Raw genomic sequence first — 19035 nt, 5'->3', positions numbered from 1 at the left:
CGGTGGAAAAAAACCCATAATGGTGCAGGGAAAGGTCACCTTTGAATTTCCTGGCTTTTGTTGATCTCTGCTGCAGTCTGTGATGTTATTCAGTGCTGGGTTTTGTCTGGCTGTTTTCATCATGGAAGATTTGAGCAGGAGTTCCGAGCAAAATACGCCGTCGCCATCAATAAGAGGGATTTTTTGTTGGTGTGATATTATATATAGTACTTGTGCTTGTATGGAAACTCCAGTGTGATGTACCTAACTGAGAGAGGGCAGGGTATAGAATAATCAAATCATGGAATGGGTTGGGTTGGGTTGGGAGGGACCTTAAAGCCCATCCAGTGCCAACCCTGCCATGGGCAGGGACACCTCCCACCAGCCCAGGCTGCTCCAAGCCCTGTCCAGCCTGGCCTGGGACACTCCCAGGGCTGGGGCAGCCACAGCTTCTCTGGGCACCTGTGCCAGGGCCTGCCCACCCTCCCAGCCAGGAATTCCTTCCCATTATCCATCTGAACCAGCACATGGAACCCCGAGATGGTCTGGGTTGGGATCTCAGAGCCCACCCAGTGCCACCCCTGCCCTGGGCAGGGACACCTCCCACCAGCCCAGGGTGCTCCAAGCCCTGTCCAACCTGGCCTTGGACACTCCCAGGGATGGGGCAGCCACAGCTTCTCTGGGTACCTGTGCCAGGGCCTGCCCACCCTCCCAGCCAGCAATTCCTTCCCAATATCCCACCTAGCCCTGCCCTCTGGCAGTGGAAAGTCATTCCCTCTTGTCCTGGCACTCCTTGTCCCAAGTTCCTCTCCAGCTCCATTGGAGCTCCCTTAGGCACTGGAAGTGGCTCTCAGGTCTCGCTGGAGCAATGTTGTAATCGATTATTAACCCCATAAACAACCCCAGGATGTGCTGAGCAGGGGCAGGACAGGCTGTCATGGGCACCTCTGGAGACACCTGCACCAGTGCCCGATCCCTCCAGAGGGTCCTGTGCCTGCCTGTGCTGCCACAGAGCTCATCTCCTGCCCCAGCTCAGCCATCAGTGCTGCTAATTATACACTTTAATTAACATTGCCTCAACACTGACCTCAAAATCAAGTTGGTGTGGGGGTGCTGGTTCCTCCAAGTGCTGCTGGAGCCTCGACTAAAGGGAGCAGTGAGTTTGGGAGAAAGGATGGGATTCCCCCACCCCAGCACAGTGCTGGGAACAGGGGGCAGTTGGTAAAATCCACCGTTTACACCAAACATGGTATTTGCATAATCTGGAGTGGTTACTTTGGTAAATATTTACTACATGTTAACTTAGAGTAGGGATAGTCTCTTCCAGGAGAATACTCATGGATCTTGCTAATATTTAGATTTCCATTTCGTGACAAAACTCAGTTGCAACAGATCAACTTTTTTATGAGCACTTTTTTTATAGCTTAATGGTCACTTTAAAACTTTAAACTGGGCCTTTCAAAATAAAGGGCTGCAAATCCAGGGGAGCATTTAAGCTCCAGGCTCTGTGTGTATTGATCCTCCCAAGCTCAGCCATCTGTCTTGGCTCATTTTCCACTCGGTTCTAGCGAGCAGCTCATGACACTAAACAGGATGGGGAAGAGAATGCTGTAAATATAAGTACAGTACTGTTGGTACAGTAAAATCACAAGTGAGCAATTCAGATCTCTGTAAGATCCTGTGGGACTGAGGCCAGCCTGCACAGGCCCTGTGAGACTGAGCTATCAGCTAAGGAGCAACAAGGAGCTCAGCTGCTGCTGGCTGATAGCGAGGAGGTTACTCCCCAAGGATTCACACAGTAGGTTCTCACAGAACTCTGCAGGTGCATGAAAACAGCCAGGATAAAATAATATAAACATGGGACTTGTGAGATATGGGTTCTAACCAATGGTAACTCTTTTTAGCCAATAAACTGCAGTTGTAACCCTGTATAAAAAGGCTCTTCACTATAAACTTCATAAGCTTGTTGTGTGAAGTCCTTTCTCTTCGTTGAAAATTGTTTACTTTACAGTGCAACTTCTTTATTATTTCAGGATATGGATTTGAAAGCTATTCTGCTAAATCATGGAGAAAATGGGCACGTTTTAAGGGTGGGATGGGGGAAGATGTTGGATCTGCCTTGGCAGACTGTAAAACCACTCATCTGGGGTGCTCTGGCTATGAAATGTGAGTGTACCACCCATAAGCTCCTCTTAACAGAGCTCTGAGGATTAAAGCAACCACATAAAGCTCTCAGTGACTGCACAACACGAGCTGAGCCGAATTTCTGCTTACTGTTCACTTGGGAGAGAGGAGTTCCTGGACATGGTCTTTGGTGATAAGTCGTAGTCGCTGTCGGATCTGTAGAGGAAGGACTCGCGGCGCTGGCTGTGACCCGGGAACGTCGTGTGGAGCACGAGGCCCGAGGAGGAGCTGGCCTGTGGGTCCAGCGGGCTGCGGCCTGGGGAAGGGCCATTTTCCACATCGAAGCTGGGAACAAAGCACACACTGCGTGTCACACGGTGCTGCAGGGCACGTGTCACGGTCACATCGCTCACACCGTGGCATTGGCTCAGTATAGAATCACAGAATCATAAAATCATAGAATTGTAAAATCGTAGAATCAGTTGGGTTGGAAAAGACCTCTGAGATCATCAAGTACAACCCTTGATCCAACCCCACTGGGATCACCAGCCCAGGGCACAGAGTGCCCTGGGCTGGTGATCCCAGTAGGGTTGGATCAAGACATGGTGAATTCTCACAGTAGGGTTGGATCAAGACATGGTGAATTCTCACAGTAGGGTTGGATCAAGACATGGTGGATTCTCACAGTAGGGCTGGATCAAGACATGGTGAATTCTCACAGTAGGGTTGGATCAAGACATGGTGAATTCTCACAGTAGGGTTGGATCAAGACGTGGTGGATTCTCACTCAGTGTCACATCCAGTGTCATCTTAAACACCTCCAGGGATGGAGAATCCACCCCCTCTCTGGGCAGCCATTCCAATGCCTGAGCACTCTCTCTGCAAAGAATTTCTTCCTGATATCCAACCTAAACCTCCCCTGGCAGAGCTTGAGCTGTGCCCTCTTGCCCTACTGTTGGTTGTCTGGGAGAAGAGACCAACCCCCCCTGGGTCCAACATCCCTTCAGGGAGTTGTGGAGAGTGCTGAGGTCTCCTCTGAGCCTCCTCTTCTCCAGGCTGAACAGCCCCAGCTCCCTCAGCCTCTCCCCACAGGGCTTGTGCTCTCATAGGAAGAGTGGGACATTGTGGTGAGGAACAATAATTAATCAGTGCAATCCCAGTGGGGTTGGATCAAGACGTGGTGGATTCTCACTCAGTGTCACATCCAGTCTCATCTTAAACACCTCCAGGGATGGAGAATCCACCCCCTCTCTGGGCAGCCCATTCCAATGCCTGAGAACTCTCTCTGCAAAGAATTTCTTCCTGATATCCAACCCAAACCTCCCCTGGCAGAGCTTGAGCTGTGCCCTCTTGTCCTACTGTAGGTTGTCTGGGAGAAGAGACCAACCCCAACCCCAGGTCCAACATCCCTTCAGGGAGTTGTGGAGTGCTGAGGTCTCCTCTGAGCCTCCTCTTCTCCAGGCTGAACACCCCCAGCTCCCTCAGCCTTTCCTTATAGGACTTGTGCTCAAGTACAGGAGATGTAGGGCTGCTTTTACTGCAGTTCCTCACTGGCATGTTTCTATTGTATCAAGCAGGACCTTGTGTGACAATAAAACATTTACCCCAGAGGGTTCTTTCCTGACTGCATCAGCTCAGGCTTCCTTCAGCCTGAACTTCTCTCGGCTCAGCACAGCTCCTGTAGCTCTCAGCATGAACATGCAGCAGCTGAAGAGGGCAGGTTGGGTTAGAGATCAGGGAGAAATTCTACACCATGAGGGTGGGCAGGCCCTGGCACAGAGAAGTTGTGGCTGCCCCATGCCTGGGAGTGTCCAAGGCCAGGTTGGATGGGACTTGGAGCAACCTGGGCTGATGGAAGGTGTCCCTGCCCATGGCAGGGGGTGGCACTGGATGGGCTTTAAGGTCCCCTCCAACCAAACCCTTCCAGGATTCCATTATTCCAAACTCCACTACCAAACTCTGCAGCTCTCTCACTCCACCCTCACAGATGTTTCCACAAGTCAGGGGGTTCCATCTGTCAAATCTCACTCCAAGCCTTACAAGCCCAACAGGCACTAAAGATGCTACAACGTGACACCCCCCGCCAGCCCAGCCCTTTCCCCATCCACTCTGGAAGAAAACTTCTGAAATCCTGCAAGATTGAAGAGGACTTGGCAGTTGTGTGAGCTGGATGCCCAAGTCTCTTCCCAGCCATAGCTCATGTTTTAGCCATTCAAGGTATTATTTCAGTGAATTTTAAATAAGTGGGCTTAAAAATTAAAAAAGAAAAAGCCCCAAACCTTCTTTCACTGTTTCCATTATACACCCACCTTCTTAAGGTTTCATAACTTGGCTGCTGCAACCTGTGGCTGAAATCACCCTGGACATTTTACAAGTGACACTCCTTGTAAACCCTGAAAATAAACAGGTTGGCCTCCTTTGCTTGGGCATTTGGACCTGATATAAATACCAGAGGTGTGACTGTGTCCCAGCACAGCCAAGTGAAATATGGCTGAATTTTCTTGCCTCTGGAACTTTGAGGCTACACCTCACTTTCAGTGAGAGCTCAGTTCTCTCTTCTCAATGGCACATGCCACTCCCATTCCTGCTGTTCTCCCAGTTTATTGCTCCCACTGGGCCCTGGCTGTGACACCGAGCTGTGGGCCCTGCCATGGATTTCTCCATCCCTCCCTGCTGCTGCCTCCCCCAGTGCTTTAATCCAGCAGATCCCTTGAGCCCAGGGGTAGGGAAGACCTCAGCTCTCCCTTTGCTCTTCAGCTCTGCTTTAGCTGCTGCAGGAGTAGATAAAGCATTACATTAAAAAAAATCATTAGTATTAAAAAATAACTATGCATGAGTTACCAAACAATTCATCAAACCTCAGTGATGATGTGTGAGGGATCTCACACTTTGCTTAAGCAGTTATGTGTATAACAGAAGTATTTATTCACAGTTGTGTGTGTGCTTGGGAGGGGGTGGATGCTCATTGCTCATGTCCCCAGAAACTCCTTCCTGGGCTGCAGAGCAGCTCTGCTGGGAGTTACTCTGCTCCCTGTGGCTACAGACGGGTACTGACTACTTTGGTCTCGTGCTATTTGGTCCCCTGTATGTTTCCTCCAGAATTAAAAAATGCATGAGAACATGCATTCAATTAATGCAATTAAAAAATGCATAAGTACCCATGCAAAGATTTTTAGATCCTTTAGAAATCCAGAGGCAGAACACCAGAGTAACACAGTGCACACTGAAGGGATTCCTACCTCCACCACCCCTCACTGAAGTATTTACTTACCCAGCTGCTTAAGTGCATCTTGAAACTGGTAATGGCTCAATTAATGTTCTTTGCTTTTACTCTTTATTAGCTGCCCTTTTACCAATGGCAGCTTGAGTACACTTAATTTGTACCCACCAAGTACTCCAAAGAAGAAACTCGGCCTGTAACTATGGCATCTACAAACAGCAGCCAGCTGATAATTATTCTGTACCTATTCAGAAAATTAACTCTGATTATTGCAAAACCATCAGTTGGGAACATTCATTTTACTGACACAAATGATGAAGGAAATTTGAGAATTGAGCCAAGCAGAGCTTGTCCTGGCTGTTTGATACCTCCAGCTCACTGGTGGGCATCTGCAACTGGTGTGGGAGAAACAGCTCACACTTTAAAGGTTTCAAAAGTGTCTAAGAGGTGAAGGGAGGGACACAGGGGGCAAGGCTGAGGAGGGATCATTGCAAAGACAACTCCTCTGCAGCAAAGAATTAACTCTAGGAAGAGGGGAGCATGGCCCCTGTGCCTTGAGAGAGGTGAAAGACACTCAAAATCCCTTCACTTTCCCTTTTGTAGCATAAAAACAAGCTCTCTGCTTGCCTGGGCCTATCCTGAGTCACTCCTACAGAAATTCCCTCCTAAGTCATGGGGATTTTCAGTATCTTTGGAGGGCATGGACAGTTTTGTAGCCAGAGGAATAAGAAGGACTCTGTCTCTCTGTGACCTGGGTTAAAGGTACAGCTCCATCTCCTTTGTCCCTCTGCATCCCTCAATGAACCAGGATGTTAACGAATTGAAGAGGAAAGGAGGAGTCAGCAGGTGGCAGGAGTGAGCTGTGGCTGGTGCGACAGGCAGGGGACAGTGGCCTTGGACCTGGGGGAGGCTGTGCCTGTGGCACGGTGAGGAACAGTGGTCAGTGAACACACAGGGCGAGCCAGGAGAAACCACTGCATGCAAAACACCCCCAGCTGTAAAATTCTGCAGTTTTACTGTAATGGGTACATCACAGAATCATGGAATATCCTGAGCTAGAGGGGACCCACTGAGATGATCCAGTCCAACTCCTGGCCCTGCACAGACATCCCAATAATCCCACCCTGTCCCTGTCCCATTGTCCAAACCCTCCTGGAGCTCTGGCAGCCTCGGAGCTGTGCCCACTGCCCTGGGGAACCTGGGCAGTGCCCACCACCCTCTGGAGGAAGAGCCTTTTCCTGAGATCCAACCTAACGATGCCCTGAGAGAGCTCCAGCCATTCCCTGGGTGCTGTCCCTGCCCTGGCACAGCTCCAGCCATTCCCTGGGTGCTGTCCCTGCCCTGGCACAGCTCCAGCCATTCCGTGGGTGCTGTCCCTGCCCTGGCACAGCTCCAGCCATTCCGTGGGTGCTGTCCCTGCCCTGGCACAGCTCCAGCCATGCCCTGGGTGCTGTCACTGCTCAGCAGAGAGAATAAATCAGTGCCTGCCCCTCCACTTCCCCTCCTGAGGAAGCTGCAGCTACTGATGAGGTCTCCCCTCAGTCTCCTCCTCTCCAGGATGAACAAGCCAAGTGCCTTCAGCTGCTCCTCACATGGGTTCCCCTCCAGACCCTTCACCAGCATCAGGAATGCACTGTCCCTGGAGTAGCATTGCCCACCAGCAGTCTTGCAACGTGGCAAAATTTGGCAAAAAGAATGAAAAATAGGATTGTGCCGTGATTTGGATGCAATTCAGAGTCATTTGAATAGTCATTGCAAGTCAAATGGTTTCCACAAGAGCTGTGCAGCCCCACAGTTTGCTCTGTAGTATGAAACACAGACACATTTCAGTCCATCAGACCAGGCAGGCTTGTGGTTTTCTTGTTTATGTTAGAACTGACACTTCTTCTGCAGATGACAGCCTGACTCTCCAAGAGGGCTCACCATCTGCTTTGCCTTCCCAGACTCATTCCTGAGGACATCACTCCCAATCTTCTAACTACTTTACCACCTTTATGATACTATCAAATACATTTCCAAAAAGCAGTATTTCCAGAGGTTTGAGCAGACTCTGCTAATTATAAAGCTCCACTCACAATCATTGGAGCCCTGGAGGTCACCAAGACATCCACCAGGATCCTTAACACCATTAGCTCTCAGCAGTGCTGTTCCTCACACCTCAGCCCCGTGCAGGCACCACTGCCTGGCCCTGCTGTGCAATGCTGGGCACCTGTTCCCCATTAGAACAGCTTGCTGCTTTTTCTAAACAATCTTCCACATGGAAAGGTCCGTGCTTGAAACCATTGGCACTTAATGAAGCAGGGCCAGACACACCTGGGCACGCCGGAGCCTGGCACGGGCACAGCTCCCCAGGAGGCAGCAAACTGCTTCCCCTCCTGAGCTTCTCCTGCTGGGGGGAAAACCTTGTTGCTCTCAGGAGCCTCTCAAAAGTCTTCCAATCCCTCTGCTGGGTTTATCCATCATGTGGCTTCTAACTTTTTTATCCAGGTGAGGCCCCACCTGCAGAGCTGCCTCCAGCTCTGGAGCCCCCAACATAAGAAGGATGTGGAGCTGCTGGAGAGAGTCCAGAGGAGGCCCTGGAGATGCTCCAGGGCTGGATCCCTCTGCTCTGGGACAGGCTGGGAGAGCTGGGGGGGTCACCTGGAAAAGAGAAGGCTCCAGGGAGACCTGAGAGCCCCTGGCAGGGCCTGAAGGGGCTCCAGAAGAGCTGGAGAGGGACTTGAGACAACGGATGGAGGGAGAGGACAAGGGGGAATGGTTTTCTACTGCCAGAGGGCAGGGATAGGTGGGGTATTGGGGAGGAATTCCTGGCTGGGAGAATGGAAAAACGTGGCCCTTTGGCAGAAATTGCTGTGTTTGCTCTGGCTGAGGGATCTGGCACATGCACCAAAGGCAGGGGCAGAACCTGCTGCTCCCCACAGGGAGGGGGATGCCCTGCCCACATGGGAGCTGGGCAAGGGCCAGAGGAGAAGGAGGGATCTTCAAGCTGGCATAGGAACAAGTGGGTAAAAAATGGACACAAATAAACTGAGGTTGGAAGTCAGGAAAATCTTTTACCTCGAGAGCAGACAGAGCACTAAACAGCTTTCGTGTGGGAGTGCTGGGAGTAAACACCAACTTCATGTTATTGCTGATGAAGTAATTCACTCAACAGTGCTCTGGGGAGACCTGAGAGCCCCTGCCAGTGCCTAAAGGGGCTCCAGGAGAGCTGGAGAGGGACTCGGGACAAGGGATGGAGGGACAGGACATAGGGAATGGCTTCCCACTGCCAGAGGGCAGGGATAGGTGGGATATTGAGAAGGAATTCCTGGCTGGGAGGGTGGGCAGGCCCTGGCACAGGTTGGGCAGAGAAGCTGTGGCTGCCCCATCCCTGGCAGTGTCCCAGGCCAGGTTGGACAGGGCTTGGAGCAGCCTGATCTAGTGAAAGGTGCCCCTGCCCAGGGCAGCAGAGTGGAATGAAATTATTTTTAAGGTCTCATCCAACCCAACCCAGCCTGGGATTCTGTGATCTCCAGAGCCTGAACCCCCCAAGCCTCCCAACACAGAGCAGCAGCCTGTGCAGCCCCCCCAGCACTGTCACAGCTGCCTGGCACAGAAACCCAGCAGCACTTCTGCAGTGTTTGTGGCATAAACTGTCATCTCCTGCTAAACATGCAATTAAGCCTCTGCACGTAGCAAAAAGCAAAAATATACGTTTGCTTGACTTTGTAATCTCTGAATGTAGAAGTTCAAGGCCAGGTTGGATGGGGCTTGAAGCAACCTGGGTTAGTGGAAGGTGGGCTGAGATGGCCTTTAAGGTCCCTTCCAAACCAAACCATTCTGTAATTCTATGACTCACTTTTTCCAGCAGCTCTGCTGTTCAGTGAGTAGAACAGAAACAGAATGACCAGAGCCCCTGCCATGGCCACAGCCCTGTTCTTACAAACTGCTCTGAAGCCCAGTCTGCCTGATTCCAGCCCTCAGAGCCCCAAACCTGAGAGCTGGTGCTGCTCTCTTTGCAAGTCCAGTCCCTCTTCAGCACAGCCCAAAGAAAACAGGGAATATCCAGAGCCAGAGCCCTCCCAGCTCTCCAGCCCAACTCATCAGCAGCACCCCGGGGAGCCTCACAGTTTGCACAGCAGCAAATGTCAAGGACAGCATCCAGCACAGTGCTGTGCCAGCTGCAGCCTCGTGCCATGTCGGAACAGCCTCGGGGAGATGGTTGGAAAAGTACAGAGGGAGGTAAAAACGAGTTGGGATTTTCTTGTAGCAACACAGGGTTCCAAAATATTTAATCCTTTTCATGTTTACTACAGATAAGTAGCTTGACGTTATCCTGGAACAAGCTAACATCATGGGGTTGTTTAAGTCCCCCAGAGAAGAATTCCTGAATTCTACAAGCCAGTTGTTATTTTTTTTAAATGTACATCCTGGACTATTTTGTCCTCTTCCTATGGTTCACTGCCATTAATCTCTGAAAAATGCAAGGCACAGTCAAACACAGCAGACACCCCTCTCTATTTTTACTTCCAGAGCCTGGAAACGCAGATGGGTGTGAGAATGATCCCTCCCAGCACAGACAGCAATGCCACTTCCTAAGGGCTTTTTCCTTCTGAAAATATTCCAGCTAACAACTGATGGAGTAGCTGCTTTCCTTCCTACCACTGCTGCCCCAGCCAAGGTATTAACAAGGTATTACTGGCACAGCTTTCCCTAAGAAGTGGCTGTCCCATCCCTGGGAGTGTCCCAGGCCAGGTTGGACAGGGCTTGGAGCAACCTGGGATAGGGGAAGGTGACCCTGCCCATGGTAGGGGGTGGAAGGAGACAAATTTAAGGTCCCTTCCAACCCAGCCCATTCCATGATAACCCTTCCTGTGCAGTTCTTCCCAGCTCTTCTCCTCACCTTCCAGGTGTTCCTGCTCAGCACCCTCCACCCACCGACGGCTCACCAGGACCAAACCTTTGGTACTCAGACTGTGCTTTTGCTGCACTGCAGGACCCGGCTGGGTCTTGCCCAGGGGACAATGCCACGTTTTCCCTGCTGGGAAGGTGCTGGGCAAGCAGTCACACGCTTGTGGCCGGTGGCACAGGTGGCAGAGGTGGCACAGGGACAGCACAGTGCTCCAGACACTTGCTGGATTTTGGCATCACCTGCTCTGCAAAACACAGAGCTTTGCATCCAAGTTTACACGCAGACGTTTACATTCCAGTTATGGGCCAGTGTTTATCTCAGTCTGGCCCAGCTGGTCTGCTCTGTTCAGCATCACTTCAGCTTTTACACCTCCATCTGAGCCCTATGACATTCCACAGACTCTCTTTTCCAATCCACAGCACATGGATCTTGCTTCCCGTGGAGGAGGATGCCCGTAGGGTCCTGGCTGTGTGACATGGACCCAGCTGAGCCTGGTGCCTTCTGGTGGGCTCCAGGACACCCCACAGCACTTCTGCCCATGGACAAGCTCTGCCCCCAGCCCAGAACCATCCTGGGGTGGGCAGTTCCACCGAGCAAGTGGGGACATGGGGTCCAGCCTCACCTTTTCCCCACCAGTGTGTTAGTGGTGACAGAAGGGGAGTTACAGTCCTATAGTGCACCTTTTATTGATGCATCTCCAAGTATCTCACATACCTCTTAAGTGTAATCTGCACTTAACTCTCTTCCCAAAGCTCACAGTGCCCTGATGGCAGAGTCAGACCATCAGCACAGCCCCCAAGGATCCCACACAGCAAACGACCTCTGCTTCCAGCAAGTAGGAAAACATTCCCGTGGAGCTGGAGCATCAGGAGGCTGTCAGCAAGTCATGCTTTGCTTCATCCTGTCCCTAAAGAGAGGCTCTCTTGGCACAGCTCCAGGAGACACTGTTGCCTTTTCAAGCAGGCTGGGAAGCTCAGGGTGCATTGCTTTGCTCCACCACGGCTTTGCCTGGCACCACACGGGCACCCAGTGCCCCTCACAGAGCCATCCTCAGCTGCTGTCACAGAGGCTGCAGACAGGGTAAAGTGACAACCACTTCAACAAGTTACAGAGACCACAGAGCTTTCCATGTCACCTGAGCTGAACAGGCAGCACATCCAGCCTTTGAGCTGGAAGGTTTACAGATTTTCTGCATTAATGTTTCAAATGCCCCTCAGCCCATCCCCAGCACCCAGCAGTGGGTGTGTGGGCAGCTGCTGTGCCCAGAAATGCCCCCCAGCCTTTCCCCTTGAATCATAAAACAATATTTGACCTGGTTTGGGGATTTATGTCCATAATTGGGAGTGGTGTGGCCTGTCAGCAAAAAGACAATGAAATATCCTGTGATGGTACTGAGATCATTAAATCCTTTGGAGACTCAGCTCCCCTGAAATAATTAATCCTGCTGGGTACATTTCAGCAAAATTTCACTTGCTTCCCGTCTCTCAAATGTCTGCACTCTCCATCTTTTCTATCCATAGGAAAGGACGCTGCAATAGCAAATGTCAGAGCACACTGATGTGATTTCAAGGGCAATCTTTTTTATAGCTCTCATTGATCATTTCAGGCCCAGCAGAAGCTCAATGCAAAAGTTGCCACATCCAAACCAGGAGCATCTGCCAACTGGTGCTGTCTGAGGGAAAAGTATCAAGGGTGGAAAAACGTGGCCCTTTGGCAGAAATTGCTGTGTTTGCTCTGGCTGAGGGGTCTGGCACAGGGACCAAAGGCAGGGGCAGGACCTGCTGCTCCCCACAGGGAGGGGGATGCCCTGCCCACATGGGAGCTGGGCAAGGGCCAGAGGAGAAGGAGGGATCTTCAAGCTGGCATAGGAAGAAGTGGGTAAAAATTGGACACAAATAAACTGAGATTGGAAATGAGAGGACAATCTTTTACCTCGAGAGCAGACAGAGCACTGAACAGCTTTGCTGTGGAAGTGCTGGGGGTAAACACCAACTTCATGTTATTCCTGGTTGGATTAACAGAGTAATTCACTCAACAGTGCTCTGGGGAGACCTGAGAGCCTCTGCCAGAGCCTAAAGGGGCTCCAGGAGAGCTGGAGAGGGACTCGGGACAAGGGATGGAGGGACAGGACAAGGGGAATGGCTTTCCACTGCCAGAGGGGAGGGTTAGATGGGATATTGGGAAGGAATTGTTCCCTGGGAGGGTGGGCAGGCCCTGGCACAGGTTGCACAGAGGAGCTGTGGCTGCCCCATCCCTGTCAGTGTCCAAAGTCAGGTTGGACAGGGCTTGGAGCAACCCGGGCTGGTGGGAGCTGTCCCTGCCCATGGCAGGGGGTGGGACTGGGCTTTAAGGTCCCTCTAACCCAAATCAAGCAAGGGGCTGGGGTCAGAAGCACATTGCACCACCCCAGTGGGGACCCCTCAGGCCTGGCCTCGGGCCCCACTGCTGTTCCTGGAGCTTTGATGACCCCACAGCTCAACTCGGGTTCACTCTGAGGTGACACAGAGCCTCCCATCTCTGGGTGTGCCCCATGCATGAATTTCCATGCCCCATTTCCATGAATTCCCATTTTTACTAAGGATGGTGAGCCAGAAGGGACTCCTGCACAGCCTGGCAGGGACACTGCTGGCTCACAGTCCCTCCCTTCCCCTTTGGGTTTGATAACAAAAGGGCAAAAAAGAGGGGAAGTTAAACCACAAATTCATATTTTCTGCTATTAAATCACAAGCTCTGCAATGAACTTTAATAATTCAGGACAGAAAACTGGATTTAGCAGAAGGGAAACCTTCCACAACACAGGGAGAAGACAGAGCTGGTGGGCAGCAAGAACAAAACCTCCTAAAGGGGTGACCACAGCCCAAAAAGCCAGGCAGAGCCAAAGTCCTGCAGCAAATCTCGTGTAGTTTATGCCAAATGAGGAGGCCACGCAGCAGATAAAAGGGCAGAGATTTTCCAGGTGTGGTGGAGCTCAGGAAACCAGTCCTTGCAGGATTGCCAGCTCCTGAGCACAGGACACTTCAGGAAGGAGGGAAACACTGTCACCTACTACATGAGACATCCATTATCTGTTTGTATTTCCCCTCAACCTTTCCCATCCTTCCAGCTTGCTTCTCCATCCAAAACAAGTTTCCAAACCCTGTTGTGTGCCCACATGGGTCATTCCTTGTTGGGAGCCCAGATCAGCACCATCACAGCCCTCCCATTGTCCCCAACACGGCGCAGGAATCTGCTCCATCCCTGGCTCCCAACGTGCAGCTGAAACACCCAGTTTGGCACTTTACACACAGTTTCACAACCATCCTGTGACTCCTCTACAGCCTGTTTGTGCTTGCAACAGGCCCTGTCTTCTCACTGCCAGGTTATCTCCCTGCTCAAGCCCTACCCCAGGAGATCACCGAGCCACAAAGCCCTTGGAAAGGCTCCTGCACCTCAACCAGCTCCTCTGTGCTCTGCTTCTGAAAACCTCTCAGGAAGGAATGATTTCTCTGATGTGAAAGCAGATAGTGCACTGTTGGCACCTAAAATATCATTTAATAACACTATTACATTCCCTAGACCTGCAAAGCTTCTCAAGATCTGCTCCAGGGCTCATTTTGATCTTCCTTAATTAAGGATCTCTTAGAAACTCTGTCTCACGTTGAAAATCATTTGCTGGAAACACCGTTTTGGAGTCACTTACTACAAACCATAAAGCTGCACTGTTCAAAAGCAATAGAGACACGGGGGCACTGAGCAAACTTCAGCTCAGAACTATCAATATCTGAAACACAGCCATAAGTCACCAAGTCCAGGAGCATCAAACAATGCAGCCACAGCAACTGGGAGACTGGGAAGAAATACGAGCAGAGCACTTGCCACAATTGATTCCCACTTAATAACAGAGAAGGTGAAGTTTTCAGTGTGAATAAGCACCAATGTGTAGGCCTGGCACAAAATCATTATATCTGATTGCAGTTAGAGATTGGCGTCATCGCCGTAAAAGCTCCATTCTTGAGCTAATAGATTTGAGACACACCTTGGGCATTTCGGGGTATTGATCAAGGTTTGACCTGAGCTAACAAAGAAGGAGTGGGCAGAGGAAATCCAGGGGCAAAATGGATCCATTTAACAATATTGACTCACTGTGTGAAAACATTCAGTGTGGCAACACCTGCAGAGAGTACACACCGGTGGGTTACTCCAGTGTTTGATTTCATGGACCAAACCAGGGGGAGGAAACACCTGAAGGTAGAGAGGAGCTGCTGACAGCACCTGAAACTAGAGAGGAACTGCTGCAATAGATGGGGCACGCTCTTTTCAGTGGTGCCCAGTCACAGAACAAGAGTAATGGCCATAAATTAAAACACCAGGAGTTCCACCTCAATGTAGAGAATCACAGAATCATAGAATCAGTTGGGTTGGAAGAGAACTCCAAGATCATCAAGTCCAACCCTTGATCCAACCCCACTGGGATCACCAGTGTCCCAGGCCAGGCGATCCCAGTAGGGTTGGATCAAGACGTGGTGGATTCTCACTCAGTGCCACATCCAGTCTCACCTTAAACACCTCCAGGGATGGGGAATCCACCCCCTCTCTGGGCAGCCCATTCCAATGCCTGAGCACTCTCTCTGCAAAGAATTTCTTTCTGATGTCCAACCCAAACCTCCCCTGGCAGAGCTTCAGCTGTGCCCTCTTGTCCTACTGTTGGTTGTGTGGGAGAAGAGACCAACCCCCCCTGGGTCCAACATCCCTTCAGGCAGTTCCAGACAGTGCTGAGGTCATCTCTGAGCCTCCTCTTCTCCAGGCTGAACACCCCCAGCTCCCTCAGCCTCTCCCCACAGGGCTTGTGCTCCAGTCCCTTCTCCAGCCTTGTTGCTCTTCTCTGGCCCCGCTCCAGCCCCTCAATGTCCTTCCTGAGCTGAGGGGCCCAGAACTGAACACAACACTCAAGGTGTGGCCTCCCCAAGGCAGAGTCCAGGGGAAGGGTCACTGCCCTGGCCCTGCTGCCACACTGTTCTTGATCCAGGCCAGGATGCCAGTGGCCTTCTTGGCCACCTGGGCACACTCTGGCTCATGTTCAGCCTCCTGTCAATCCAAACCCCCAGGTCCCTTTCCCCCTGGCTGCTCTCCAGCCACTCTATGCCCACCCTGTAGTGCTGCAGGGAGTTGTGGCCAACCTGTTTACATTGAGGGTGGCAGACAACTGGAACATCTGCCCAGTGAGGTCATGGGGTCTCCCCCTCTGGAGACATTCCAAACCCACCTGGACTCTGCCTGGGCAGGGAAGTTGGACTGGAGATTTCCAAAATCCTTTCCCTCCCCAGCTATTCTGTGATTCTGTGAAAACGCCCCAAACTCTTGAGGAGCTGCTGAAAGCCAGGTAGGAGCTGGGTGGGGGGACACTGGAGTGGCAGCAGGGCAGGCAGGGCTGCAGCAGTTCCAGGGCACTGAACACACACCGTGGCACACACCAACACCTCCTGCAGGGCTGAGCCAGGCAGTGTGTGCTCCACACTGCTTTTCAGGTCAATGATTCTCCAAGCTTCAGGAGGGAGCCTTTTCCTGCAACTCAGCACCGTGTGGGCTGTTTCACCCTTTGTCTGCTGGCAGCAAAACTGCCCAGGCTGGATCATTGCCAGCCCTATCACTTCAGCTGGGAAGGTGCATTTAAATCAGCCTGTTGGAGGTGAGGTTAAATCCCAGCAGGAGACTGGAAGCAGACTTAGCTCTGCTGCACCCCCTCTCACCCCATCCCAGGCCTCTTGTCTTCTCCTGCCCAAGCCAAGATGCAGCTTCTGAAACCTTCATCCCTCCTGCCTTTTGCTGAACTCCAGCAGAAATCTGTCTCCTTTTGTCCTTCATGGAGGAGCTCAGGCCAGCCCTGAGTTTTCAGGTTAGGAAACCTTTCTGCAAATGTGCTGATGTTCTTGGGACTGGATGATGGCCAAGAAACCAACCAGTGCCAGGGCGAGGGCCTGTGTGCCATCCGTCTGCCAGCCTCGGGCAGCGTCTGGGAACGATCAGGATCACAGAGCCAGGGTGGGAGGCAAACAACGGGCATTGTCTGGCCATGGCTGAGCCAGAATCAAATGTGACACTCTGTGAGTGCCCTGGCACCACCCAGCACATCATCTGACCGGGGCACCTCAAATGCCACGCAGATATCGAGGGCCTGATGGAGAGTCATGTGAAGGGCAAACAAGATAGCAGGGTGGCTGGGGAGGCAACAGGGAACAAAACCCTCATGCCAAGCCCTTCTGTGCTGAGCACTCAGCCCTAAATGGTTGGTGATTTTTGCTCTCTGCCAACGTCCTGCTTTAATTGGGCAAGGCAGCATGTTGAGTGACACGGAGCAGAGGGCAGAACAGCCTGTGCCAGGCTGGGAGGCCGTGCAGGAGTCACCCTGCTTAGGTGCAAAGAGTTACTGTGGGTCAGAACATCTTATCCAGGAAGGCTTTTGACTTTCCTGTTGTAAAAGAAGTTCTGTGATTTAAGCTAAAAACATCAACGTTTCTGTGTGTGCTGCTGACTCGCCACACACAAACCCCAAATTCTGTCTAAATTTACATCATGGGTTCCATTTGTCTCAGTGAGCAAAGCAACAATGAACTCCCAGACCTTTTCATTTCCTTGGATGAGGTGGAAGCAAAAAGTCAGTGAGCACCAAGACAGCCTGAGAACACAAGCACTGACATGCTGGGGGGTCTCATCCCTCCATGGTTCTCCCACACACCACCCAGTGGTGGCTTCACTGCCCTGTGCTCTGACCTGCATGGTCAGGGCAGCTCTTGGAGGGCTGATGGAGCAAAGTTCTCTCTGGGAGCAGGGGCTGAAACCTCCTTGGTGCCTCCAAGCCATCAAGGGTTGGCTTCACTCCTACACTACAGCAGCAACCCACACAGCTTCTCCAGAACCCTGTGGTGTAGGAAACACGAGTGCAGGTCCAGTTCCTTATCACCTTGAGTGCAACAGGTCAGATAACACACCCCAGGACTTCCTCAGAGAAGCAGCACCCTGCAATGCTCCTTCCTCAACCCTTGCAGCAGCCCCATAACCATCTGAAGAGCATCCCTGGCACCTGAACCTCTTGCTGGCACAAAGCTGGTTCAACAGTGCCATTCAAGCCCAGGGCAGCTGGACTGGCTATGCTCTGTCTCCACAAGAGCAGGAGGGCCTTGCTGCAGTCTGAGAAAGAAGAATCACTTAGCACAAATAAGGTCTTTTAAAAGCACTGATTAAATAGATATTCACAAGACAGAACACAATGGCTTTGATGGAGCCATTGCAACCTATTACATAAATCCTCATTCATGCCCAGGAGAGCTTTTCCTTTTCTTTTTTTAATAACAGAAGAGAAAATGAAGCCACAGAAAAGATATTAAACTGCATAAAAATGTGTGACTGGTAAGTTCACGACTGAAACTCAGAGAAGCAAAGAGGTAGAGAACTTGGGCTGGGAATCTTGGCTGCTGTGCAGTGCCCAGCTGTGAGCTGGCAGGAGCTGTGCCATGGCCAGGGCTCCCTGGCACCAGAGCTCACTCCCTTGGACTCAGCTCTGCAGCACCAGGCCTGACAAATTACACCTCTGAGGAGGAGGAGGATGGAACTGCAGAGTTATTGATGGATGAATGGGAGCACTGACAAGTGAAGTGTTACATGAAGGGGCTGGTTGATACTCAGAAACTCCTTCCCCTATTCTATAAAAGGCCCTGGAGATGCTCCAGCACTGAAGCCCCTTCAGAATCAGGCTGGGAGAGCTGGGGGGGTCACCTGGAGAAGGGAAGGGTCTGGGGACACCTGAGAGGGGGCTCCAGGAGAGCTGGAAAGGGACTGGGGACAAGGGATGGAGGGACAGGACACAGGGAATGGCTTCCCACTGCCAGAGGGCAGGGATAGGGGGGATATTGGGAAGGAATTCCTGGCTGGGAGGGTGGGCAGGCCCTGGCACAGGTTGGGCAGAGAAGCTGTGGCTGCCCCATCCCTGGGAGTGTCCCAGGCCAGGTTGGACAGGGCTTGGAGCACCCTGGGCTGGTGGGAGGTGTCCCTGCCATGGCAGGGGGTGGCACTGGATGTTCTTTAAGATCCCTTCCAACCCAAACCATTCCAGGATTCCATGAAACAATCCCCTTTTCCTGTGTGTCCTGCAGCCCCAGCACCTCCCAGCCTGCACTGAGAAGTGCTGACATACATCAGCTCCACAATATTCCTCCTTCCTCACACTGCTGTGCTGACATGTCAGACCTGATGGAAGGGGATACCTTTGCTGGAGCTTTCACAATTTCATTTGTGTCCTCATGAAAACAGATTTTTTCCCTGCAATCCACATCTCAATACTTTTAATCTGAAATAAATGCATAATATTGCATCAGTTATCAGCAGTACTAGAGCTAAAACTGGTCTGGGAGAGCAGCAGGGAGTGTAGAGTTTAATAGAATAGTTCTTAAAACCCTGTGTAATTTTAATGCAGTAAAGCAAAAGAGGGTCAGCTTGTTCTTCCAGACTCCACTCCAAACAATTTACTACCTTTATGGATGAAAAAATGTAGGCAGCCTTTTGTGACGTGAGTGAAAGTAGGACACCCAATGTAGACCCACTTCAAACCTTCACTCACAGACATCTATTCCTTCAGCCAATATTCATTCTCTTCCCAGAAAGTCCTTTCATGCACTTCACATGGTGAGATCCAGCATCTCCTTCACTGCCACTTTGCCCAATAAATCTCTGTTCCCATAAGTGTCTGTAGCTGCAAACAGATGGGATGGAGCTGCTCTCCCCAGTCATGGGCTTGGATAACTCTGTGGCCCCACCCAGGTGGCCGTGGGGACTGGCCAGCTTGGCCCAG

At 51.5% G+C, this 19035-nt stretch overlaps 1 protein-coding gene across 3 annotated transcripts in view; it reads right to left on the bottom strand.

Annotated features, from left to right (window-relative positions):
* PDE4B (phosphodiesterase 4B) overlaps window positions 1-19035 on the bottom strand; it is a 227835-nt gene that overhangs the window by 69381 nt on the left and 139419 nt on the right. For all 3 annotated transcript variants that reach the window (XM_071564558.1, XM_071564559.1, XM_071564560.1), the window contains one exon: window positions 2254-2448. In XM_071564558.1, coding sequence (XP_071420659.1) covers window positions 2254-2448 — 195 coding nt within the window. The remainder of the gene's footprint in view (window positions 1-2253; window positions 2449-19035) is intronic.

This window comes from Pithys albifrons, chromosome 10, assembly GCF_047495875.1.
Source record: "Pithys albifrons albifrons isolate INPA30051 chromosome 10, PitAlb_v1, whole genome shotgun sequence".
Lineage (NCBI taxonomy): Eukaryota > Metazoa > Chordata > Aves > Passeriformes > Thamnophilidae > Pithys > Pithys albifrons.
Note: the sequence above shows the minus strand (reverse complement) of the source record. Positions and strands in the feature narration are given on the sequence as shown.